Genomic DNA, 27,439 nt, shown 5'->3' with positions numbered 1-27,439 from the left:
GCGACAGAGCGAGACTCCGTCTCAAAAAAAAAAAAAAAAAATATATATATATATATATATATATATATATATATATATATTTACAACTAATCCAAGTCCACTTTCACATAACTTTATATATCCCTTCATGGGATATATAATGCCAAAACCTTAGAGTATTCCTAATTTCTCTCTCCCATCCCTTAAAGCATTGCTGTCATTCACATCAGTTTTCCGTAAGCTATGATCACCAAATACATTGTTGCTAGTATTATTTTGAATACACTGTAGATAAATTAAGAACTTAAGAAAGATTTCATTTTATACCTCTCTAACACTCTTCTTTATACATATTTGAGTTTATGATCTATATAATTTTCCTTCTCTCTGAAGCTAGCAACAAATTTCCTGTTTTGTTTGTCTGAGAAATTCTTAATTATCCTTCAAGAGTGAAGGAGAAATATTGCTGAATGCAGAATTCTAAATGGGTGGTTTTATTCTTTCAAAAGAATTAAAACGTCTTTATTCTATTCCACTCTCTTCTTGCTTGCATGATTTCTTGAAAAGAAAGAACATATAATTCTTGTTCCTCTCTAGATAAGATTCCTCCAGCCCAGCGTTTTTCAAAATATTTTTCTGACTTTCTACAGTTTGAATATGTTACTCTTAGGTGTAGTTTTATTTCTTTGGGTTTTTTTGTTGTTGTTGTTGTTTGTTTGTTTTTTGTATGGATACTTGATGTTCTGTAGGTTTTATAGATTTGTGGTTTAGTGTCTCTCATTAATTTTGGAAAATTCTCAGGCATTATTATTTCAGAAATTTTTTCTTTTTGTTTCTTCTCCTCTGGTACTCCCATTACATGTATGTCCACCTTTTGTAAATTGTCCCACAGTTCTTGGATATTCTGTTCCATCTTTTTAATTCAGTTTTGTAAGTTTATATTCATATATCTTTAAGCTGATTCTTTCCTTGGTCATATCCAACCTACTGCTGAGGCCATTAAAGGCATTCTTCATTTCTGTTATGGTATTTTTTTATTTCTAGCATTAAAAAAAATTTTTTTCCTTGGAGTTTCCATCTCTCTGCCTATATTACTCATCTGTTCTTGCATGTTGCCCATTTGTTTATTATTAGAGTTTTTAGCATATTATTCATAGTTAAATTCCCAGTCTGTTACTTGCAAAATCTCTGCAATATCAGAGTCTGGTTCTGATGGTTTATCTCTTCAGACTATATTTTTTGCCTTTTAGCATGCCTTGTAATTTTTTTATTGAAAGCCAGATGTGAAGTGTTGGATGAAAAGGAACTGAAGTAGATAGGCTGTTAGTATGAAGTTTTCTGTTTATCTGGCTAGGAGTTGGGGTGTGCTTACTGTTAGCCATAGCTGTGGTATCAGATGCTAAACTTTCTTCTAGCGTCCTTGTTTTGGTCTCCCTTGTCTTTAGGCTTTTTAGAGATTCCTGAAATAGGCAGTTCTTTTAGCTGTAATTTCTCATTATTGTTCATCAGCCTTATTAATATGATGGTATGGTTTGTGGGGAGGAGGAAGTATTCTGTAGTAATATGATTAGGTCTCAGTCTGTTAATAAACCTGAATTGGATATTTCTCTTCCACTGATGGGTTAGGCTTTGATAAAACCCCAATAGATTAAGCTCTGGTAAACTAGTTTTCCTTTAGGCCATGCATTGTTAAGGAGAACAAAGAGTTCTGTTAAATATAAATAGAGCTATTATGTCAAAATTATTTGGAACTCAAGTACAATTATGTTTTATTATAATGATAGTAATGATCACAAACAGCTATAAAAAGGAATCTGAGGCTGGGCATGGTGGCTCACGCCTGTCGCCTGTAATCCCAGCACTTTGGGAGGCCGAGGTGGGTAGATCACGTGAGGTCAGGAGTGAGGCGGGTGGATCACCTGAGGTCAGGAATTCAAGACCATCCGGCTAACATGGTGAAACCCCATTTCTACGAAAAAATACAAAAAATTAGCTGGGCGTGGTGGCGCACGCCTGTAATCCCAGCTACTCCAAAGGGTGAGGCAGGAGAATCACTTGAACCCAGGAGGTGGAGGTTGCGGTGAGCTGAGATCACGCCAATCTGAGATTACGCCATTCCATTCTAGCTTGGACAACAAGAGTGAAACTCCATCTCAAAAAGAAAAAAAGGAATATGAAAATAAGTTGGTTTTAAATGTAATGTTTAATTTTTGTAACTTCTGTTATTATAATGTGTAGAAGTACTCCAAGTGAGATTCTTATAAATGAATTTCATTATTTATTTCAATATGAAACCTACAAAATTCTGAATGGAGGGACAGACACTCTAGCAATAATACATGCCCAACATAATTTCATCCGGCTCTGCACTTCATATAAAAATTAACCATAACTTCTTACATTATTTAATAACTAAAATATAGATTCTATACTCTTTATCGAAACCCCCAAAGATCATTCTTTGGGTTCAGGAAATCAGAGTCAACTGCCTGGAAAAGTGCACAGTAAAATAATAAAATTAACAAAAGCAAGAGTAATATCTCTTTTCCTGTCATGTACTATTTTGGCAGTATATATTTATGAAATAGTTGATGGGTCTAAGGCACAAGACCTATATATTTCTGAAGTATTGTGCAAGCAGTAAGAAGAATAGAAGTGTCCATGTAGCTTAGCAAGTATTTATATTCCCTTTTTGTAGGTATTTGAGGTCTTAAACTATTATCTAAGAAACTGGTAAAGTTCTTAAATAAAGGTAGAACCTGAGTAATATTAACTGTTTTGCATCGTAAAGTAGTAAAACTGTGGCATTTGCAAATCTCAAAAATTACCAAGAATGATGCAGTTGTGATGCTGGATGGTAGGCTCATCTACTGTCTAGGTAAGTGATTATTTCCTATAGCAAACTGTGGGATCCCCGTTAGGTACAGCACGTTATATTATTAGGTTCATTTATTCAATTATGCATTTATTTTGTGGTTTTTGTATGCCTGCAATAGTGGTAATTACTAAGGCAACAAAATGAATATGTTTATGTTTATGTCCTTGTTCCAGACTTACAGGGGAGACAGATACACACAAAAACATACAGTTTGCTAAATGCAATGATTGAGATACCTCTGAGAGTTAAATTTCTGAAAAATTTAATTCCTGAAAGCCAAAGGTTTACTGTACCACTTCTGTGTGGAGTGCCTATCAAATGTTGGGACCAGGGATACTAATTATTAACTCTCCACAGCCCATCTAATAGAATCTGTTTGAGGAATACACCCCTCGCTCTCTTGTGTATGTCATGTAAACACTCCCTCCATTCTAAACACACACACACACACACACACACATGCACACACATGCACACGCACACGCGCACACACACAGGGGCCCATGCAGAACACATGCCCATTCACAGCTGTTCTTAACCCTGGGCAACTAAACCTTTAGGCCAGGCTCTGCCAGTGAAATTCCCTGTTTAGAAGTAGTGTAACCTGGTAGTGAGCTCTCCAACTCTGGAGTCTGACTAGTCTGGATTCTGACTACTCCTTCACTGGTCATCTATAAGTGTACTTGCTCTATAGGATTGTTCTGGCGATTAAAAGAAATATTTCTAAGTATGTAGCACACTGCTCAGCACATGGTCTTAGTGTTAGAATTATTACAAGATAGGGACTCTAGTTTACATGAAGGTGAGACTAAGCTGTAAAATCTTGTAGACTGATGCTGATATCTACAAGATGGGCTCGGAGCAAGAGATAAGTCACTTAGCAGAAAGGAGAGTATAGCAGAAACACCCAGACCCCACAGCCACAGAGAAATGGGTAAGAATTGCAGATTTCTCATTGCAGAAAGATCAGTTATACTTTCTGCTCTTCATCTCTTGGCAATTCCATTGTATTCTTTCAGAATCTTTCTTTTCATTTGAGCTAATTTGTCTAGGTTTTTACTCCTTACAACCAGTATCCTTGACTAACACCATTCTCAAAATATATTTACTGGTTTTTTTTATAGAGTTTAGAGGAGATAATCATACACAAGTTATGTTATATGTAGTACTAACTTCTGAGCTCCAATACTCTTTATGAATTATATATTCTGGTCTAACCCAGCAGGTAGCATTATCAGGCATAAGTAATATTCTATTCTTCCTCTTCTTATCGTTTTCTGGTTTCTGTGGTATATCTACCTCTTACCTCCAAAATGGCAAGGAAAAGAAATAATTTGTTGGTACACAAAGAAAATGCATCCTTTAGAGCCAAAATGTAACATAATCTGGTTATGTTGTATATGTTGTTTCCTGTGCATTGAAGCCTAAGAAGAGCATTTTGGGTCATATCACTGATTCATTCCATTCACTACTCTGATTAACAGTGATTCTCAGTGACTTTGTAGGACATATGGTTGCCATCCATGACATCAAGGCCTGAATATTCATATTTTCCCCCAAACATATCATCTCAGACTTTCATATTCTGTTGTGATAATTAGTTCTATAAGAATTTTACATTTGGTATAAAACTATGTTTTATTTTACATGATCTTAAACTGCTTTCTTTCTTTTTTTTTTTTTTTTTTTTTTGAGACGGAGCCTTGCTCTGTCGCCCAGGCTGGAGTGGTGCAGTGGTGCAATCTTGGCTCACTGCAAGTTCCACCTCCCGGGTTCATGCCATTCTCCTGCCTCAGCCTCCCGAGTAGCTGGGACTACAGACACCTGCCACCACACCTGGCTAGATTTTTGTTTTTTTTTTTAAGTAGAGACGGGGCTTCACTGTGTTAGCCAGGATGTTCTCAATCTCCTGACCTCGTGATCTGCCCACCTCGGCCTCCCAAAGTGCTTGGGATTACAGGCGTGAGCCACCGCCCCCGGCCTCTTAAACTACTTGCAATGAAAGGGTCCTAATTCTAAGATTTGAACCCCCATCCAAATATTTGGATTTTTGTAAGCTTTGAACATACTGCCTCTCAGCGTTCATCTTTTTAGATAGAAGAGAATCATCCTGTTGTCATTTGGGAGATCTCCACTCTCTTAAATAAAATGATTTGTCTTTATTAGACCATTCTTTTAGCTGCAGTGGTTGAACCACACAAATTTATACATAACACATCATGATTGTCCCTATTCATGTACGTGTGTCCAACTTAGTGATCTGTTGAATTAACTTAAAAATGATTTCGCGTCCCCTCTAAAAGTTCTTTCTCTAATCTTAATCTTTTATAAATTTCACTGACAAGAATAATGTTAATTTTAATAATAATCAGGACTACATAGAACATAACTTGTGTGTCATTATTTCCTCTAAATCAATTTATTTCTGAAAACATAAAATATTTGTATTCATCTTGTGATTCATTTTGGATACCATCAGTTATTACAACCCAAATTTTGAATCATATCCTCAAAAGTAGATACTTTAATTTTTAAGGTCTTCATGAGTAAACTGAAATTTTTTATCCCTAATTATGTGACTTAAGAAATTAAAGGAGGAAATATATTTAAAGATGGAAGCAAAATGTGTGTGCTTTAATGTTTAATAGTTAGAAGTAAGTGTTTAAATAGATAATAGGAAGAGTGGTTTACAAGTTTAATAAACCTCTTTATAATAAATTTGCTCCTGGGTTTTCAGTTCTGAAGTAGGCTATTTTTCCTTCATGGAAAGCTTATTGTGTAATTTTACATAATTATTAGAAAATAGGACTGTCACAGGACAGCTGATTCTCATTCTCTGAGGGTATTATTAACTCTTAACCATGAACTTCAAAATAACTAAAATGCACCCTAAATGTGTCATACAAATAAATTAAATTTGAGATAAGCTGTCTTTAGCTATTTGTCTCACATGTCCATTTGAAGAGACCACCAAACAGGCTTTGTGTGAGCAACATGGCTGTTTATTTCACCTGGGTGCAGGCGGGCTGAGGAGTGAAACTGAAAAAAAAGAGTCAGCAAAGGGTGGTGGATTATCATTAGTGCTTATAGGTTTTGGGATAGGCAGTGGAGTTTGGGGCAATGTTCTCCATTGATCCAGGGGGTGGATCTCACAAAGTATATTCTCAAGGGTGGGGAGAATTATAAAGAACCTTCTTAAGCATGGGGGAGATTACAAAGTATATTGATCAGTTAGGGTGGGGCAGAAGCAAATCACAATGATAGAATATCATCAGTTAAGACTATTCTCACTTCTTTTGTGGATCTTCAGTTGTTTCAGGCCATCTGGATGTATATGCACAGGTCACAGGCTTAGCCTGGGCTCAGAGTCCTGACACTATTATTATTCTTTCTTTGGGAATCCCAGTGTGAACCCAAAATGACAACTTGTGAAGTTGTTAAGCCACAATTCACATCCACTAATTGCTTTATATGGATATACATGATGATGCATGTTTGAAGTTCTTATCATTTATGTAATTTCCTAGATCTAGTACACATTATAGAGAGAAATTTGTACCTTACCCATAGGTACTTCTCTAGAGCCCCTCCTTTTACCATGCTATTTAAACTCACACCTGGAGTAACCACCCCACCTCTCCCTTTGTTATTCCATGAAGAGTCATTTTGATTCTCACTGAAACTATGATAATGGAGTAGAAATGGAATAGGACTAAAGATTCTGGAATCAGAATGTCTGGGTTCAACTCCCTGTCTCTGACTCCTAGCTAAGTGACCTTAAATAAGGTGCTTCACCTCAGCTATAAAATGGGAACAAGAGGCTGGGCGTGGTGGCTCACGCCTGTAATCCCAGCACTTTGGGAGGCTGAGGCGGGCAGATCACCTGAGGTTGAGAGTTCAAGACCAGCCTGGCCAACATGGAGAAACCCTGTCTCTACTAGAAATTTAAGATTGGCTGGGCATGGTGTCACATGCCTGTAGTCCCAGCTACTTGGGAGGCTGAAGCAGGAGAATCGCTTGAACCCAGGAGGCAGAGGTTGCTGTGAGCTGAGATCACGGTGTTGCACTCCAACCTGGGCAGCAAGAGTGAAACTCCATCTCAAAAAAAAAAAAGGGAACAAGAAAGTACCTCATCACAACTTTGTGGATTAATTGAGATAATGCATTGGAAACATTTAGTGTGTGTAGTACCTCGCATACAGTTGGTTCTCAATAACTGTTAGCTCTTAATTCCGGTTGCTAATAGAGAGCTGGGACAAGGAGATATAAATGCAGTGGCTATGTTAGAAGCATCTTATAGCATGGTTCATTGAGAAAAGGTGAAGTAGTATATGGAAAAAAAAAGAGTCTGGCCCTTCATCCCTGCCAGAATCTTTATGACCTCAGATGAATATAGGAGTATGGTAAAATGATTTGGAGCTATCAGGTAAGATGTTGTGGCCTATTGATAAATAACTGTCTACAGGTCGAGACGCATGTTACATAGGGTAGAATTTTTTTTTTTTTAACAGAGTCTGTTGCCAGGCTGGAGTGCAGTGGCACGATCTTGGCTCACTGCAACCTCCGCCTCCTGGGTCCAAGTGATTCTGCTGCCTCAGCCTCCCAAGTAGCTGGCACTACAGGCGCGCACCACCACACCCAGCTAATTTTTGTATTTTTAGTGGAAACGGGGTTTCATCATGCTGGCCAGGATGCTCTCGATCTCTTGACCTCATGATCTGCCCGCCTTGGCCTCCCAAAGTGCTGTGATTACAGGCATGAGCCACCGCACCCGGCTTAGGGTAGAAAATTTTAAGTAACCTTCTAGACAAGGAAGTGACAGAAGTCTTCCTTTGTAAATTCTAGTACAAGTTCTAAAGAAAGTTATGGTGATACTGTCTTTGTTTTAAGCTCAAATGAGAAATTATATGAGAAACATAATATCAAGTATCAAATCTGTACAAAGCATTGTCTTTTAAAGCAGTAACAAGCCAAAGACTCCTTCCCACCTTATCAGACATCTCCTCCTTGCCCGGTTTGCTACATGTATATTCTTCCCTCTTCTCACTTGCATGCACTGTTAGTTAAAGTTTCATGCCTTTTGCCTCATAGTTCTTAATCTTCATTTATGGATATCCCCTCCTCTTCCCAGTTAAACCCAAAAGGGTAAAATATAGCCATTTTTTTGAGTAATACCTTTACACTATTTGTTTCAGCTATGCCACCAGAAGCTATAGATTGTAAAGTATTAATTAGCTCTCTTTCTAGAGATTTTACACAGCCCAAAAGGAAGGGAGAGTGAAGTGACCTATGTCAGATCATCAGCAGCAGTGACAGTAGCAGCTGTAGTTTGGCACATAAGACCGTACTCCACACCCCATCTTCTTTCTTCCACAATGGAAGCAGGGGCAGCTGGGGAAAAGATACATTCTGCAGTCCTAGATGGCAGCACAAGAGTTAAAAGATGGGAGTGTGATGGTAGGGTGACCATTGGAGCTACTGGTACCTTTTAGATTGGTGGAATTTATGATACTGGGGAGATTTGCTGCTCCAGTTCCTGTTTTAGTAGGCTAAGATATATGTCTCTTCTATCAGCAATTTGTACAGCACCTTAGCTGTACAATACTAAATTAAGCTATACAGTGTTACACTAACTGCCCTCTTTCCTCATGTTCCACAGAAGTCTTAAGTGTTTTGTTTTTGCTTCCTTTAACATGACTCTGCATTTTCATTTTCTTCTCTTATGGTGTGGCCAGAATTTCTAGTTAATAATTCTTGTATCTTAGGGTATTAGGATTGACCTTTACCCTATAATGAAGAAACCCAATAGGTCTCCCTGATTTAATGTAATTGGATGATAATTTAGCAGAAAAATTGCAAATAGCCTTAAATCCATTGTGAAACATCTCATTCGTAACTCCTCAAGTATGCTAATTACAGAGGCAGCTGTAAAATTCATCCAGAGAAAAAGGAATCCAGTGTACTAACTGACAGCTTCATCCCGTGAGATCCTGATGGCATACCTGCTTATTCTAGTTGTCTCTTTCAGCTCTTGGGTAAACTTGATGAAATTAAGCCTTGACTTCCTACTGCTTTCTGTTCCTATATTCTTGTTTCTTGCTAATGAAGAGAAGCTGTTCTAGTATCTTTGAGATCCTTTGAGCCGGAAGGAGGTTCTAAGTTAGGAGAAAGTACTAACTTATTTAAAAAAAAAAATAGAACAAACAAACAAATAAACTCCCTCAAACGTCTAGCCATGGATTTATAGGGCCTTATGAATCATCAAAGAGACTGTTGGCAGTATCCCCTTTATCAGCAAGCTGTCTGTAGTCTGCAATCTCTTGACAAAGCAACTTTTCTATATGTATAAGTTAAATGGCTAAATTTGTTTTAGAAACATTAAGAGTGGCTTCAGGGAGCCTTCTGTTTAGTAGCATGAAGCAAACAAACTTCTTTTGTCTTTTTTCTTTTGATACTGTCCTGCCTGCCTTATCCTGAACATCTTAACTCACTAAGATATTACCTGTTTTCCATTAGCCATTCTTTTAACTCCCAACCCAGAGTTAAGTCTGTCAGAATATCATTGAGATCAGTTAACCATGAGTTTATTTGCCTTTGCAAGGCATGTCTGTTGCTAGTAAAAGCAGCAGGCACCTCATAAGAATGCTGCCCAGTCATTCCCAGAGTATGATACACCAATTCTTAAGAATGTTGCTAACACTGCACTGTTTCATATGACTCAGTTTAGAATTTTTTTATTCAATTGGTTGAAGGCTTCAAGTTGACAGTGTTAATAGTCTTTCGAGTTGTCGCCTAAGTAGAGCAGTGATAGAATTCATATGACAGGCCATAGTTGCTCATTCGAGTTCAAGAAGAGATCTCTAGAGGCCACAGTGGCTGAAAAACAAAAGGAAAGTAGCCTAGATGTTCACTTTTTAATAGTATAATATATCTTTCCTCCCTATTTTAAGGGAAAAAAGATCTCTGTCATTAAATGCGGATATAAATATTTATGTCATCATTGTTGAAATCCCAAAGAATATACACATTTCTGTGTTCATTTTAAATGGCTGTCTTTTGTGTCCAAGTTAAATTTAAAAAGCTCCCCCATCCCTCTAAAGGTCTCACTATAGCTAGTTAGCTTTCAGCCTTGAACTCCTTTTACTCTTGCCTCCTCTTTTAAAAAGTCTTAGATAGTTCTCTAAGAACCTAATCAGAGTCATACTTGACCATACACTGTTAGAGAAAATGTGTATCCTAGAATTCCAGATAGTCTTTGTAGATATAAATTAAACATACAAATTGCTTGCTATAATATGGGCGAAAGTGTTGTTGTTTTAGACAAGTAGCTGCTATTCTGTGTTTCAGTACAGAACAGGGTTTTGGTCAAATCAAGGTAGTGATGACAGAATGTCAGAACTTTACAGTAGCTTGGAGTCTCTACTCTTCATTGTAGTCATTTGTTGAATATTTTGAAAAGGCTGCTCATTGTTTTATTGTCTGTGGTAAACAGCATGAATTAGATATACTTTGGGCATAAAGTGCTCACTGAAATGGGGTCCTTTCATATGTTTTTCAGATAATATGATATTTTGGCAAACAATCTCTTCCTAGATCAAACTGTAGCTGGCCTCTTGAGAATTCTTCAGCAGAATCAACCCCAAAATAAAGAACTAACATTTTTTGAGAATTACTTTATGTCAGCCATTGTGCTAAGCTTTCTACATGTAACATTTTATTTCATCCTTAAAATAACTTGATGAGTAAGATACTATTATCAGTCCCATTTTATAGATGAGTATGGTGCTAATATTAATGCCATTTTCCAGATGAAGAAACTGGGATGAAGTTAAATATAATTTCTTCAAGGTCACACAACTGGTAAGTGATAGAGGATTTGGACACCAGTTTTTTTATTCCAAAGCCCATACTCTCAGCCACTACATGCTACAGTCAAAGACTGCATGCATAGGCATTTGCCTTAGTATATTTTGCTTGATGTGCCTCTCTGCTCCAGCCTGCAGCAAGACTATGGGTTTCAGCGATCTCCCCTTTGCTGAGGGCAGATAAGAGTGTTACCTATCCTTAGCAAAGAGAATGAATGACCTTATAAAACAGGATTATTAACCAGAGGAATGTCACAGTCCGTTTGGGCTGCTATAACAAAATACTATAAACTGGGTGGCCTATAAAAAACAACAATTTATTTCTTGCAGTTCTAAATAATGTTGGCACCAACAGATTCAGTGTCTGATGAGGGCCAGCTTCCCTATGGGTGATAACTTTTTGCTGTATCCTCACATGGTAGAAGGGGCAAACAAGTTCTCTGGGGTCTCCTGTGAAAGGTTATTAATCCCATTCATGAGGGTGTTGCCTGCTCTTATGACTTAATCACCTCTCAGAGACCTCCTGATACCATCACCTTGGGAAGTAGGGATTTCAGCATATGAATTTGAGAGGAAAATAAACATTCAGACCATAGCATGGAGATAGACTTGGAAATGAGTTCCTGAAATAATCAGTAATAACCATATTAATTGATGTTGAACTGGGTTAGTTTGTACCGATTCTTTATAAATGTATAGTGTTAACTTATGTATGATTTTTACATATAAAACATTTTCTTGCTGGAAAGTTGGTACAGTGTATTCTTTTAGAGCCTTAAAGTCTTGATGGAAAGACAGGGCTGTCTTGATTAAACTGGCCATACCTAAATTTTTTTTTAAAATATAGATTCCAAAATGGCTGAACTAATTTACATTCCCACCAATAGTGTACAAAGGTTCCCTTTCCTCCACATCCTTGCCACCACTTGTTACTGTCTTTTTGGTAATAGCCATTCTAACAGGTGTGAGGTGATATCTCACTGCAGTTTTAATTTGCATTTCTCTCGTGATTAAAGAGCATTATTTTCATATATATGTTGAACAATTGTTCTCTTCTTTTGAGAAATATCTGTTCAGATCCTTTGCCCATTTTTTAATTGGATTATTTGCTTTCTTGCTGTTGTTTGAGTTCCTTATTATTATAGGTATTAGCCCTTTGTTGGGTGTATGGCTTGCAAACATCTTTTTCCAATTCATGGATTATCTCTCTTCACTCTTGTTTTCTTTGCTGTACAGAACCTTTTATTTTGATGCAATTCCATTTGTCTATTTTTGTTTTTGCTGCCCGTGCCTTTGAAGTTCTTTCCAAGAAATTGTTACCCAGACCACTGTCATGAAGCTTTTTCCCTGTTTTCTTCCTATAGTTGTATAGTTTCAGATCTTAGAGTCTTATAAACATTTTGAGTTGATTTTTGTATGTGGTATAATAAGATTCATTCCTCTGCATATCCAGTTTTCCCAATACTATTTATTGAAGAGATGAGCCTTTTTGTATTGTGTGTCGGCACCTTTGCCAAAAATCAATTGACCGTAAATACTTGGGTTTATTTCTGGGCTTTCAGTTCTGTTCCATTGGTCGATATGTCTGTTTTTATGCCAGTACCATGCTGTTTTGATTATAGTAGCTTTATATTTTCAAATCAAATGAGTCTGGTGCCTCCAGCTTTGCTCTTTTTGTTCAAGATTGCTTTGGCTATTTGGGTTTTTTAGTGAATTCATACATATGTTAGGATTGTTTTTTCTATTTCTGTGAAAAATGGCTTTGGAATTTTGATAGGGATTGTATTGAATCTGTAGATTGCTTTGGATAGTGATATGGTTAGACTTTGCATCCTTACCCAAATCTCATCATGAATTGTAATTTCCATAATCCCCACATGTCAAGAGGCCTGGTGGATGTAGTTGAATCATGAGGGTGGTTTCCCCCATGCTGTTCTAATGATAGTGGGTTATCACGAGATATGATGGTTTTATCAGGGGCTCTTCCTTCTTTACTTGGCACTTCTCTTTACTGCCACCTTGTGTAGAAGGTGCCTTGCTTTCCCTTCACCTTCTTCCAGGATTATAGGTTTCCTGATGCCTCCCCAGCCATGCTGAACTGTGAGTCAATTAAACCTTTTTCCTTCATAAATTACCCAGTCTTGGGCAGTTCTTGATAGCAGTGTGAAAATGGACTAATACAGATAGTGTGGTCATTTTAATAATGTTAGTTCTTCCAATCCATGAATGCGGTACATCTTTTTTTACTTATTTGTCTTTTTAATATCTTTTGTCAATATTTTATACGTTTTCAGTGTATGGATTTTCACCTCCTCAGTTAAATTTCCTCCTGTTTCATTTTTTGGTGCTATTGTAAATGAGATGGTTTCCTTAATTTCCTTTTGGGATAGTTTGTTGTTAGTGTAGGGAAACACTATTGATTTTTGTACATTGATTTTATAACCAGCAACTTTACTGAATTTGTTCATCATTTCTGATAGTTAAATAAGCCAGTCACAGGAAGACAAATACTGTATAATCTCAATTACATGTGATATCTAAAAATGTTGATCTCATAGAAACAGAGTAGAAAGGTGATAACCAGTGTCTGCTGGGGTGGGGGGATTGTGTGGGAGGGGATGGGGAAAGGGGAGATGTTGATGAAAGGGTACACAGTTTCAGTTAAACTGTAGGAATAAGTTTTAGTGGTCTGTGGTACTGCATGATTACCACAGTTAATGTATATTTCATAATTGCTAAAAGAATTTATTTTTAATGTTCTGATTACAAAAGAAGGAAAAGTTGGTGAAATAATGGATATGTTAATTAGCTTGATGTAATCTTTCTACAATGCATATACAAATATCAGAACACCACATTGAACCCCATAAAAATACATACACAATTATTAATTTTCAATTCAAAATAAATTAAAACAAATATGTAGGTTTCATAAAGTAGGATGTAGAATAAGTAATGAGTAAACACTAGGGTCTGATCTCGGCCGTTTTATTAACAATATTACCTTTGATAATTTATTTTAATCTCTCTTAGTCTATTTCCTCTGTAAAATGAAAGTTTGAATAAATCCTTGTTTCCCAAACTCTGAAAGATTACTAGAGATGATCTTAGGTGGGATATGAGATTACTTTAGGCAGCGCCTTGATAAAACATTAAACATTGAATCCCATAGTGAGAAAGTTACTCCTTTTTCAATCTTTCTGATTATGTCAAAAAGAAAGTCTCAGTTTGATACTAAGATATCTTTAATAGTTCTCTAACACTGGGTAATTGTTTGGTTGTGGGGGTAGGGTTAGGGGTGACGGTGAACAGGTACTGTGAATTTTATACTCCTCAAGAGTTTCCACATAAGAGTCACACAGAACAATGAAAGCAAGAAAAAAAAAAGTTTTACAGAAGCGAAATTAATTCCATTTCTTAGAAGGAAAAAGTACAGAAATGCTTTTTTGCTCTTTCTGTTGACCTCGTTTCCCTTGAACTTGGAATGAAATCAATGTGTTATCCAACTGGCAAGTTTGGGAAGAGGAACCAAACATGTGAGGAATAGCCCCTTCCAACTTTTCTCATGGTGTGGCCCATACTCAAGGCACTTCTTTTCCACCATGTAATAGGCTTTGGTTGACAAACTGTGCTTAGGACAGGATGGTAACTATTAGAAAGTCCATGAAGCCATAAATCCAGTTTCTGCAATTCATTGATATTGGTTATCAAGCTGATATTTTGATTGTCATTTTATTTCTCTCTCTGTTTTTCAGTTGGTTTCAGACTCTTAGGAAATGTAAGAGGAAAAGCAATTATTACCCTTTAAAACCTCACTAATAATCTCCCTTTTTAACAGAAGTCCAGTTTAGGCTTAGAGTTTTCCATAAGCAATGGTATTCATATAGAATTTCATAACATGGTTTTGTTTTCAGTGAATTTATATTTATGGTTAACATCTATAAAGGAAACTCATTTAAGTTTTAAAAAATGAATTGGCTTTTAAAATATTAAAAAATACATATGGTACATGGATATAAAAATCATAAAGATGGTACACAAATGACTAAAATTTAGAAAATACTGAACAAGATTATTTCTAAGATTTCTTTTAGATTAAAATTCTTTTGCATGTATATTTGAATAGAATATAAAATGTTATATGGTAAACCAAGTAAAAGAAGGGCTTTCTAACATAGCATGTACTATGTTATTTTCTTTCATTTTGAAATATGTTGTTATTGAAGAAGTTAAGCTTTCATTCTATGCCAATTTTCTTCTGTAAGTGTAAATATCTTTTTCTTGGTAGTTTACTAGACAGTAGAGTGTATCTTTTTTATAACATGTTTGTTGGTGATGATGTCTTTTTTAATTCATCTATTTTTCTTTCATTGAATGCAGTCTAGTCTGGATGAGAGTTTTTTGAACTGGAAATCTTGAGTAGTTATTACTTAGAGGTGAAGAATCACTGTATACACTTCCTAGCACAGTGTTCAGCACATAATAGTTGTTTTAGCTCGTTTTGCATTGCTATAAAGTAATACTAAAGGCTGAGTAATTTTTAACAACAAAAGATTTATTTGGCTCATGGCTCTGCAGGCTGTGTAAGAAGCATGATGCCAGCATCTGCCTCTGGTGATGGCTTCTGAAAGCTTCCACTCATGGCAGACAGTGAAGGGGGCGGGGACAGGCATTGCATGGCAAGAGAGGAGGGAAGAGAGACGGGGTGAGGAAGATGCTGAGCTATTTTTAACAACCAGTTCTGCTGAGAACTAATACAGCAAGAACTCACTCATTACCTCTAGAACAGCACCAAGTCATTCATGAGGGATCTGCTCCTATAACCCAAACACCTCCCACCAGGACCAGGCCCCATGTCCCACCTCCAACACTGGGAATCTAATTTCTACATGAGAATAGGAGGGGGCAAATGTCCAAACTGTAACAGTAATGTTCACTAAATATTTAAACAAGAGAATGAATAAATGAATGAATAAAGAATAAAAAAATAACTGAGTTCTCTGTCTTGAATATGTGGGCAGTTTTTGTTTCTTTCTGAAAGCTGTTAATGGAGCAATCTGTAAGGAAGCTGAGGCCTTGGGTTAATCAGAGGTAACACTTTCATATAAGTAAAATTTGGAGCTAGTTACACTGAACATGCAGAATAACCTTGTTAGGAAGAAGTTGGAAAAGGAAGGCAGCCCTACTAATTTTGCTTTTGCTTATAGGAAGCTGAATTTATGGTCATATATAAGAGATTAGGGTTTTCCTTCCTGTCTTTTTTATAACAAAAAAATTCTCCTTCTTGGATCTTTCATTCTTCTTTTACTTACACGCATGTACTATATTTCTGATCATCTTCACCTCAAGGAAAGCACCCCAGTTTTCCTTACCTTAGGGGAGACTATTATAGCTTAATTTAAAATGCAACTAATTATTTACTCTTATACTCTTAATTATAGTTTCTTGTCTGATAAAGGTGCCCAACTCTCAACTGGCACCCTAGATGAACTGCAGTACTGATGGTGAATTTTTTTACTACCATTTATTCAGGCAACAAATGTCATGTTTCAAAGGTTTTGTTCTAAGAATCCTAAAATGAGTTTTACATATCAGAGGGAGAGAATATTAAGTAGAGGTTATTAGCCAATCTGACTTTCTAATAACCATGTAGTTGGCTTGATTGACTATATTATATTCCCAGATCATTTCTTTTATTTTAAACATTTTGCATATATACAGGAAAACAGAATTTGAAGACTGTGTTTTGTTCTGGTGAATACATTTTAAACATATTCTAGGTTTATTCTTTATAAGTACATTATTTCTTTAATGGTACAGTGATTTTTATTCCAATTCATTATAGTCAGAGACATCTAAACTGGAATTATTTTGTATGTTCAGGTTAATATTTTTTGTTATCAAAAATTTAACTCAGTAGTACATTTTGTGATAGCAAAATATTTCTGGTATCTTAGGGTCTTGTAGTTACTACTACATGGTCTTTAATATGTAAAACAAACTGTAGGGGTGCTGGCTATCACATTTTGGGTTATACTTATTGGATTATAAAGGTGATAGAACATCAGTAACATTAATTTATGGAAATTTAATTCTGAAAGTAATCATAAGCTGTAAAAATTAGCATCTAGGCTCTGTTTGAACTTTAGAGTTCAAGGTAAAAAGCAGTACACATTCTATTATCATATTTGCAAATACAGTTTTTTTGTTGTGGTGGTGGTGGTGGTGGTTTTGTTTTTGAGATGGAGTTTCACTCTTACTGCCCAGTCTGGAGTGCAATGGCATGATCTCGGCTCACTGCAACCTCTGCCTCCGGATTCAAGCAATTCTCCTGCCTCAGTCTCCTGAGTAACTGGGATTACAGGCATGTGCCACCACGCCTGGCTGATTTTTGTATTTTTAGTAGAGGCAGAATTTCTCCACGTTGGTCAGGCTGGTCTCAAACTTCTGACCTCAGGTGATCCTCCTGCCTTGGCCTCCCAAAGTGCTGGGATTACAGGCATGAGCCACTGCGCCTGGTGAAAATATAGGGTTTTTTTTTTTTAATTTTTGAAAAAATTTTGTGGGTACATAGTAGGTATATATATGGGGTACATGAAGTATTTTGATTCAGGCATACAATGCATAATAATCACATCAGGGTAAATGGGGTATCCATCACCTCAAGCATTTATCCTTTATGTTACAAGCAATCCAATTATAGACTTTTACTTGTTTTAAAATGTATAGTTAAATTGTCATTGACTGTAGTCACCCTGCTGTGCTGTGAAATGCTAGGTCTTATTTTTTCAACTTTTTGTACCCATTAACCATCCCAACTTACCCCCCACCTCCCACTACCTTTTCCAGTCTCTGGTCACTGTCATTCTACACTCTATCTCCATGATTTCAATTGTATTAATTTTTAGCTCCCACAAATAAGTGAGAACATGTCAAGTTTGTCTTTCTGTGCCTGGCTTTTTTCATTTACCACAATGACCTCCAGTTCCATCCATGTTGTTGCAGATGACAGGATCTCATTCTTTTTTATGACTGAATAGTACTCCATTGTGTATATTTACCATATTTTCTTTGTTTATTCATCTGGACACTTAGGTTGCTTTCAAATCTTGGCTATTGTGAACAGTGCTGCAGTAAACATGGGAGTTCAGGTATCTCTTTGATATACCGACTTCCTTTCTTTTGGATATATACCCAGCAGTGGGATTGCTGGATCATATGATAGCTCCATTTTTAGCTTCTTGAGGAATGTCCAAATTGTTCTCCATAGTGGTTGTACTAATTTACATTCCCACCAACAGTATATGAGGGTTCCCTTTTCTGCACATACTTGTCAGCATGTGTTATTGCCTGAATTTTGCCATTTTTTCTGGGGTTAAATGATACCTTGTTGTAGTTTTTAAAATTTGCATTTCTCTGATGATCGTTGATGCTGAGCACCTCTTCATATACCTGTTTGCCATTTGTATGTCTTCTTTTGAGAAATGTCTATTCAGATCTTTTGCCCATTTTTGATTGGATTATTAATTTTTTCCTGTAGAGTTGTTTGAGCTTCTTTTATATTCTGGTTATTCATCCCCAGTCACATGGGTAGTTTGCAAATATTTTCTCCCATTCTGTGGGTTGTCTCTTCATTTTGTTGATTGTTTTCTTTGCTGTGCAGACTTGAGTCAGTCCCATTTGTCCATTTTTGCTTTGTTGCCTGTGTTTATGGAGTATTATTCAAGAAATCTTTACCCACTCCAATGTCCTGGAGATTTTCCCCAATGTTGTATTTTAGTAGTTTCATAGTTTGAGGTCTTAGATTTAAGTCTTTAATCCATTTTGATTTGATTTGTGTATATGGTGAGAAATAGGGGCCTAGTTTCATTCCTGAGCATATGGATATCCAGTTTTCCCAGCATCATTTATTGAAGAGAGTTTCCTTTCCCCAATGTATGTTCTTGGCACCTTTGTTGAAAATGAGTGAATGCCAATATCAATGTATAGATTTGTTTCTGGGTTCTCATTTTCATTCCATTGGTCTATGTGTCTGTTTCTATGCTAGTGCCATGCTGTTTTGGTTACTATAGCTCCATGATTTTATGCTAGTGCCATGCTGTTTTGGTTACTATAGCTCCATAGTGTAATTTGAAGTCAGGTAATATGATTCCTCTGGTTTTGTGCTTTCTGCTTAGGACAGCTTTGGTTATCCTGTGTCTTGTGGTTCCATGTAAATTTTATTTATTTATTTATTTATTTATTTATTTATTTATTTATTTATTTAGTAGCCACAGAGTCTCATTATCTTTGCAAGGTTGGTCTCAAACCCTTGACCTCAAGCCATCCTCCCGGTTTGGTCTTTCAAAGTATTAGGATTATAGGCGTAAGCCACCACATCCCCATTTAAGTTTTAGGATTTTTTTTCCATGTCTGTGAAAAAGTCATTGGTATTTTCATAGGGATTGCATTGAATCTGTAGATTGCTTTGGACAGTATGGGCATTTTAAAAATATTGATTCTTGCAGTCTGTGAACGTGGAATACCTTTCCATTTTTTGGTGTCCTCTCCAATTTCTTTCATCAGTGTTTTATAGTTTTCATTGTAGAGATCTTTCACATCTTTGGTTAAGTTAATTCCTAGGTATTTAACTTTATTTGTAACTATTGCACATTTGATTATGTTTTGGATTTCTTTTTCAGGTTGTTCACTGTTGACATATAGAATTGCTACTGGTTTTTATATGTTGATTTTGTATCCTGCAACTTTACTGAATTTTTCAATTCTAAATGTTTTTGGGTAGAATCTTTAGGTTTTTGCAAATGTAGTGTCATATCATGTACAAACAATGAGAATTTGATTTCTTTCTTTTCATTTTGGACACCCTTTATTTCTTTCTCTTGTCTGATTGCTCTAGCTAGAACGTCCAGTACTATGTTGAATAACAGTGGTGACAGAGAGCATCTTTGTTGTGTTCCAGATCTTAGAGAAATGGTTTTCAGCTTTTCCCCACTCAGTGTGATATTAGCTGTGGATCTATGTATATGGCTTTTATTATGTTGAGATATGTTGCTTTTATACTCAGTTTTTTAAGGGTTTTTATCATGAAGGATGTTGAATTTTGTCAGATGCTTTTTCTGCATCAATTGAAATGATCACATGGCTTTTGTTCTTCATTCTGTTGATATGATGTGTGTCATTGATTGATTTGCTTATGCCCAACCATCCTTGCATCTCTGGGATAAATCCCATTTGGTTATGAATGATTGTTTCAATTTCATTTATTTCTACTCTGATCTTTGTTCTTCTCTTTTACTAATCTTGGGTTTGATTTGCTCTAGTTTTCTGGTTAAGCTGCATCATTAGGTCATTTATTTGAAGTTTTTCTGCTTTTTTGATGTAGACACTTACTGCTATAAAATTCTCTGTCAGTACTGCTTTCACTGTATCCCATAGGTCTTGGTATGTTGTGTTTCCATGATCATTTGTTTCAAGAAATTTTTAAAATTTCCTTCTTAATTTCTTCATTGATCCACTGGTATTTAAGGAGCATGTTGTTTAATTTCCATGTGTTTGTATAGTTTCCAAAATTTCTCTTGTTATTGATTTCTTGTTTTATTTCATTGTGATCTGAGAAGATACTTGAGGCTAGGTGCAGTGGCACATACCTGTGGTCCTGACTACTCAGGAGGCTGAGGTGGGAGGATCACTTGAGCCTGGGAGGCAGAGGCTGCAGTGAGCTGAGGTCACACCACTGTACTCCAGCCTGGGCAAGAGTGAGACCCTGTCTCAAAAAAAAAAAAAAAAAAAAAAAAAAAACTTGATAGTATTTCAATTTTGTGAATGTTTTAAGACTTGTTTTGTGACCTAATTTATGGTCTGTCCTTGTCATACTATCTATGTGCTGAGGAGAAGAATGTGTATTCTGCAGCCATTGGATGAAATGTTCTATAAGTATTTATTAGGTCCATTTGGTTTGTGGTACAGACTAAGTCTGATGTTTCTTTGTTGATTTTCTGTCTGTCCAATTCTGAAAGTGGGATGTTGAAATCTCCAGCTATTACTCTATTGGTGTCTACCTCTCTCGTTAGCTGTAATAATATTTGCTTTATGTATCTGCGTGCTCCAATGTTGAGTACATATATATTTATAATTATTATATCCTCTTGATGAATTGATACCTTTACATTATATAATGACCTTCTTTGTCCCTTTTTGTAGTTTTTTTCTTGAAATCTATTTTGTCTGTTATAGGTATAGCCACTGGTGCTCTTTTTTGGTTTTCATTGGCATGAAATATCTTTTTCCATCCCTTTATTTTTACTCCACGTGTCTTTATAGGTGAAGTATGTTTCTTGTAGGTAACAGGTCATTGAATTTTGTGTTTCTTATCTATTCAGCCACTCTATGTCTTTTGATTAGAGAATTCAGCTTGTTTACATTCAGTGTTATTATTAATAAGTAAGGTCTTACTCCTGCCATTTTGTTATTTGTTTTCTGGTTGTTTTGTGGTCTTCTCTTCCTTCTTTCCTTCCTTTCTATTTTCCTTTTAGTGAAGGTGATTTTCTCTGGTGTTATGTTTTAATTTCTTGCTTTTTATTTTTTGTGTATTCATTGTATATTTTTTGATTTAAGGTTATGAGGCTTGCAAATAACTTATAGCTCGTTATTTTAAACTGATGACAATTTGGCACTGATTGGGTAAACAAACATGCAATCGAAAAGAAGTCTAATAAATACTCTGTACTTTGTCCCCCCAACTTTTTAACTTTCTTTCTATTTATATCTTACGGTACCAAGTATGTCTTGAAAAGTTGCTGTAGTTATTTTTGATTGGTTCATCTTTTAGTCTTTGACTTAAGATAGCAATAGGTTACATATCACAATTACAGTGTTATAATATTATGTGGTTGTTTTGTGTACTTAGTATTACCAGTGAGTTTTGTACCTTCAGATCATTTTTTAATTGCCCATTAACATTTTTTTCTTTAAAATTAAAGTACTCCCTTTAGCATTTCTTGTAGAACAGGTCTGATGTTGATGAAATGTCTCATTTTTTGTTTGGGAAAGTCTTTATTTCTTCTTAAAGTTTGGAGGATGTTTTCACTGGATATACTATTCTAGGGTAAAAGTTTTTTTTCCCTCAGTAGTTTATGTCATACCACTCTCTTCTGGCCTGTAATGTTTCCACTGAAAAGTCTGCTGTCAGACATATTGGAGCTCCATGGTATGTTATTTATTTATTTATTTATTTATTTATTTATTTATTTATTTTGCTGCTTTTAGGATCCTTTCTTCATCCTTGACCTTTGGAAGTTTGGTTATTAAATGCCTTGAATGGTAGTCTTCTTTGGGTTAAATCTGGTTGATGTATAACTTTCTTGTACTTGAATATTGATATCTTTATCTAGAATTGGGATGTTCTCTGTTATTATCCCTTTGAATAAACGTTCTGTTTCTATCTCTCTCTGCCTCCTCCTTAAGGCCAATAACTGTTAGATTTGCCCTTTTGAAACTATTATTTAGATCTTATAGGCATGCTTCATTGTTTTTCATTCTTTTTTCTTTTGTCTCTGTTGACAGTGTATTTTCAAATAGCCTGTTTTTAAGCTTACCAATTCTTTCTTCTGCTTGTTGACTTTTATTAAGAGACTCAGTATGTCAGTTGCATTTTTCAACTCCAGAATTTCTGCTTGATTCCTTTTAATTGTTTCAACCTCTTTGTTAACTTTATCTGATAGGATTCTGAATTCCTTCTTTTTGTTATCTTGAACTTCTTTGCATTTCCTCAAAATAGCTCTCTTGAATTATCTGTCTGAAAGGTCACATATCTCTCTGTCTCCTCAGGATTTCTGGTCCCTGGTCTCTTATTTAGTTTGTTTCTTAAGGTCATGTTTTCCTGGATGGTCTTGATGCTTGTGGATGTTCATTGGTGTCTCGGCATTGAAGGTATTTATTGTAGTCTTCACAATCTGGCCTTTTTTGTACCTGTCTTGGGAAGGCTTTCCAGGTATTTGAAGGGAATTGGGTGTTGTGATCCGATTTTGGTCATTGGAGCCATATCTACAACATTTGGGGGCACCCCATGCCCAATAATGCTGTGGTTCTTACAGACTTGCAGAGGTACTACCTTGGTGGTCTTAGATAAGGTCTAGAAGAATTCTCTGGATTACCAGGCAGAGACTCTTATTCTCTTCCCTTACATTGTCCCAGACAAATGGAGTCTCTGATTCTGTGCTCCAAGCCTCTTGTAGCTGGGGGAGTGGTGACAGAAGCACTTCTGTGGCTGTCACCACTGGAACTGCACTAGGTCAGACCTGAAACCAGCATAGCACTGGATCTCACCCAAGGCCCAGTGTAACCACTACCTGGCTACCTCTTGAGTTGGCCCAAAGTTCTAGGGCTCTACAATGAGCAGGTGGCAAAGCCAGTTAGGCTTTTATCCGTCGCTTTAGGACAGCGAGTTCCCCTGGGCCCCTGGCAGGTCCAGAGATGCCATCTGGGAACCAGCATCTGGAGTTGATAACCTTAGAACCCTACCTGGTCCTCTGTTCTCCTGCAGCTGAGCTGGCACCCAAACTGCAAGACAAAGTGCTTCCCACTTTTCACTCCCCTTTTCATAGGCAAAAGAGTCTCTCCCTGTGGCCACTGCAGGCCCACAGGGATTATTGCCAGGCTATTGCTCATATTCACTTAAGGCCCCAGGGCTCTTCAGTCAGCTTGTGGTCAATGCTGCCAGGCCTGGGACTTGCCCTTCAGGGCATTGGGCTCCCCTCTGGCCCAGGCACGTCCAGGAATGCCCTACAAGAGCCAAGGCCTGGAATCAGGGACCCCCAAGAGCCCACTTGGTGCTCTGTTCCATTGTGGCTGAGCTGGTATCCAAGATACAAGATAAAGTCCTCTTTACTCTTCCCTCTCCACTGCTCAAGTGGAAGGAAGGAGTCTCTTTTGGAGCTGTGAACTGTGCTGTCTTAGATTAGGGAAAGGGTGGCATAACACTGCCTTAGCCACCTCAGCTGGTGTCTCACTAGGTTACATGCCCCGTAGGTCTAATGGCTTTCAAGCCCAGCCCAGCACTAAAACTTGCCTAGAAATTGCAGTTCCTGTGTCCTAGACTGCTTTTCAAGTTTATTTAGGGCCCCAGGACACTTTAGCCTATAGTGGTAAGGCTTGTTGAAACACGGGCTCCAACCGCTGGGATGGACATTTCTCCTCTGGCGAGGGCACATCTAAATTCTCCCTCCATGGGCATTGGCTGAGTTCTTTGCTAATGGCCTGGGTGTTGCTTGCCAGTTGGCCTGGTGTTGCTTTCTGCTGTGACATGGCAACACTGAGTTCCAGTGCAAAGTCCCACAATCACTGCACTCTCCCTCCCCCAAGCACACAGATTCTTTGCACCACATGGCCACTACATGGGGGTGGGGAAGGGGTGGCATAGACAATCCAAAACTGTCTTTCCTACTCTCTTCAGTGCTTCTTTCAGCAATACGAAGTTAAAACCAGGTACTGTGATCACTCACCTGATTTTTGGTTCTTGTGAAGATGCTTTTTTGTGTAGATAGTTGTTAAATTTGGTGTTCTGTGGTGGGGGCAGCGATCGGTTGAGGCTTCTATTCATCCATCTTGCTTCATCTCCCTACAATAGATTAAAAAAAAAAAAAGACTTTAGAATTATCTAATTTTTTTCTTTAAAAGATATAGATGATTGGGTTTTAATTATAATCTTCAGGTGTTTCCAGAGTCATTGTATTCTGTCATGAAAGTAATGCAAGAGCAATTTGCTGTAATGAAAAGCTAGAAGCTTTGAGAACACTTTATTTTCTAATTCCAAAACAATAATAAAAAATAGAACTTTGCTAGCTGGCTGTGTCTTTGTCATTCTTTGATGAGATACTTTTGAGTTCTAGATACCATGAGGTGTTGATATGACAGCATGTTATGATAGAAATTTTTAGAAAAGACCAGAGACTTGAGCGGTAGACTAACCTGCTTGTGAAATTCACCTCCGTCACTTTTGCTCTGGTATTTTGAGCAAGTTGTTTAACTTCCTTTGTAAAGTGAAGATTATACTTCTTTCGAGTTGCTATGAGGATGAAAGCACTCAGAATAAGTTATTGTTGAATGGTAGATGTATAAGGAATACCATGTGTTAACAATTATATGTTTTGATATTGTCAGGTGAAGTGAAGGACAAAAATGTTCAAGTGGTTGAGCTTCCTATTGTAGACAGTCTTCATCCCCGTCCTCCATATTTACCCTTGGCTGTACCAGAAGACCTCGCAGATCGACTTATACGAGTGCATGGTGACCCTGCAGTGTGGTGGGTGTCTCAGTTTGTCAAATACTTGATCCGTCCACAGCCTTGGCTAGAAAAAGAAATAGAAGAAGCCACCAAGAAGCTTGGCTTCAAACATCCAGTTATTGGGTAAGACTCTGATTTTTTCTTCAAACTGTGATATGTAGTAGTTAGGGTTATATATCTTTACAACATATTGTGAATTTTACAATATATAGTTCAATTTTTATAGTCCCACCAAAGAACAGAGATTCTAGAGCTATCCTAAGGGCACATGGAGACTATTCTTTTTTTGTTTGTTTGTTTACTTAGAACAGCTGAGAAAGTTTCTTGGTAGTCCTCTATTACTGTCTCCAGTGCTTCTCTTCCTTTGCTTCTTTCTCCTCTTATCACAGCTCTTTTGGCTTTTGTTGGTGTTATTTTTGAAGTAGGGTCTCACTCTGTCACCCAGGCTGAAGTGTAGTGGCTCACTGCAGCCTTGACCACCCTGGGCTCAAGTGATCCTCCTACCTCAGCCTCCCAAGTATAATAGCTGGGTCTACAGGCATGTACCACCATGTCCAGCTTCTTTTTATTTTTATTTTCGTATTTCCCACCCCACATCTTTCCTTGTGTCTTAGTCTTCATATGTAGAGAAGTTATTGACCCCATTCTAAGTGTTAGACCTAAAGAAGGTACATGTGAAGTCAGAATATCAAATCGTATTTCTTCTCATGTAACTTTTGATTGAAATTCAGTGGAATCATTTGTTCTGCCCACTTCATCTCTGTAGAGCACACTGAACAATTCCAGTTTCCGCAGAGAAAGGGTGATTATGAAGGATGTGGGAAGGAAAAGATGATAGAATAGATGTCCATATGATTGTATCCACATCTGGATTATAGTCTGGAATGCAAAGCAAAGAATAGCCATGAAGATGGCAGAGTAACTCTAGTGAAATCAAACCTTCACTCCACATTCATAATAAAAAAACTGGCCTTAGGCTTGGCCTAAGGCATACCCATATACTGTGACCTAAAGGCATATAAATCTACCTTTTTCTACATATGAATAGTGATTTAGTAATGTGTGGGGAGGGGAAGGCAAGATTTCAGGAGAATCTTTTAATTTATGAAAATAAAGTGTTATTTTTATTTCCGTTAATATTACTTTGGGGCCAGGCATAGTGGCTCATGCCTGTAATCACAACACTTTGGGAGGCTGAGGCAGGTGGATCACTTGAGCCCAGAAGTTTGAGAAAACTCAACCTAGGCAACATGGTTGAAACCCCATCAATACCAAAAAAAAAAAAAAAAAGCAAAAATTAGCCAGGCATGGTGGCACATGCCTGTAGTCACAGCTGTTCAGGAGGCTGAGGTGGGAGGATCACTTGAGCCTGGGAGGCAGATTGGAGTAAGCCGTAATCACGCCACTGCTGAAAATGTTCTGAAAACGTGTGCCACAGAGCAAGACCTTGTCTAAAAAAAAAAAAATGACTTTAGAAACACTAAGATGGGAGGAGAGAGAATACTGTGGGAGTCAGTGCCTTATTCAGTACAGGGCAGTGTAAATCTGTTTCCCCAATTTTACAGTTTTGGGGCTTTTTTAAAATACGTCAGATGAAATCAGTATCTGCACTCGTTTGATATGGTGAAAAACAGAGAAAGGAAATTCATTATGCCCACAACAGAAGGGCTGGAATCGGCTTCATTTACTTAAAATATTAAAAGGTTTGCCGGTCTTAACGGTGCTGTAAAAGTTTATCCAGGTCAGTGTTTTCCTGGGACAACTTTAAGTTCTACAAGCTGGCAGTTATGGTGACTCTACAGGGTAAAATAAAGAGGAAAACCCTTGGTATCAGAACTTTACAAATAATACCTCTAATGTTCTTTAGTAACAACTGTGAATCCTGGTATCATCCTGGTAACAAAAATCTTAAGTTATATTCAGTTTTTTTCCAGACATCTGGTTGCTGCCTAGTATGAAATGCAACTCTGGAATCTCCCATTTATTCCTAAGATATGAATTATTTTCTCTATAAGAAATCATTCTTCGGCCGGGCGCGGTGGCTCAAGCCTGTAATCCCAGCACTTTGGGAGGCCGAGACGGGTGGATCACGAGGTCAGGAGATCGAGACCATCCTGGCTAATACGGTGAAACCCCGTCTCTACTAAAAAATGCAAAAAAAACTAGCCGGGCGACGAGGCGGGTGCCTGTAGTCCCAGCTACTCGGGAGGCTGAGGCAGGAGAATGGCGTGAACCCGGGAGGCGGAGCTTGCAGTGAGCTGAGATCCGGCCACTGCACTCTAGCCTGGGCGGCAGAGCAAGACTCCGTCTCAAAAAAAAAAAAAAAAGAAATCATTCTTCAAAGGCTTTACTTACTTTCTAATTCCCCTTGTATTGTTTAGCCTGCAAATATATTTAGAATATGTATTTTTGAGTTTTTAAAATACTATGTGTTTT

The 27,439-nt window shown here is 37.2% G+C and overlaps 1 protein-coding gene across 12 annotated transcripts in view; it reads left to right on the top strand.

Moving 5' to 3' along the window:
* Window positions 1-27,439, top strand: part of FUT8 (fucosyltransferase 8) — a 331,654-nt gene that overhangs the window by 285,137 nt on the left and 19,078 nt on the right. For all 12 annotated transcript variants that reach the window (XM_023232574.3, XM_023232591.2, XM_023232599.2 and 9 more), the window contains one exon: window positions 24,880-25,126. In XM_023232574.3, the coding sequence (XP_023088342.1) occupies window positions 24,880-25,126 (247 nt within the window). The remainder of the gene's footprint in view (window positions 1-24,879; window positions 25,127-27,439) is intronic.

This window comes from Piliocolobus tephrosceles, chromosome 6 (assembly GCF_002776525.5).
Source record: "Piliocolobus tephrosceles isolate RC106 chromosome 6, ASM277652v3, whole genome shotgun sequence".
NCBI classification, from domain to species: Eukaryota; Metazoa; Chordata; class Mammalia; order Primates; family Cercopithecidae; genus Piliocolobus; species Piliocolobus tephrosceles.
The sequence above is the reverse complement of the archived record's forward strand: the minus strand, read 5'-3'. Positions and strand labels throughout refer to the sequence as shown.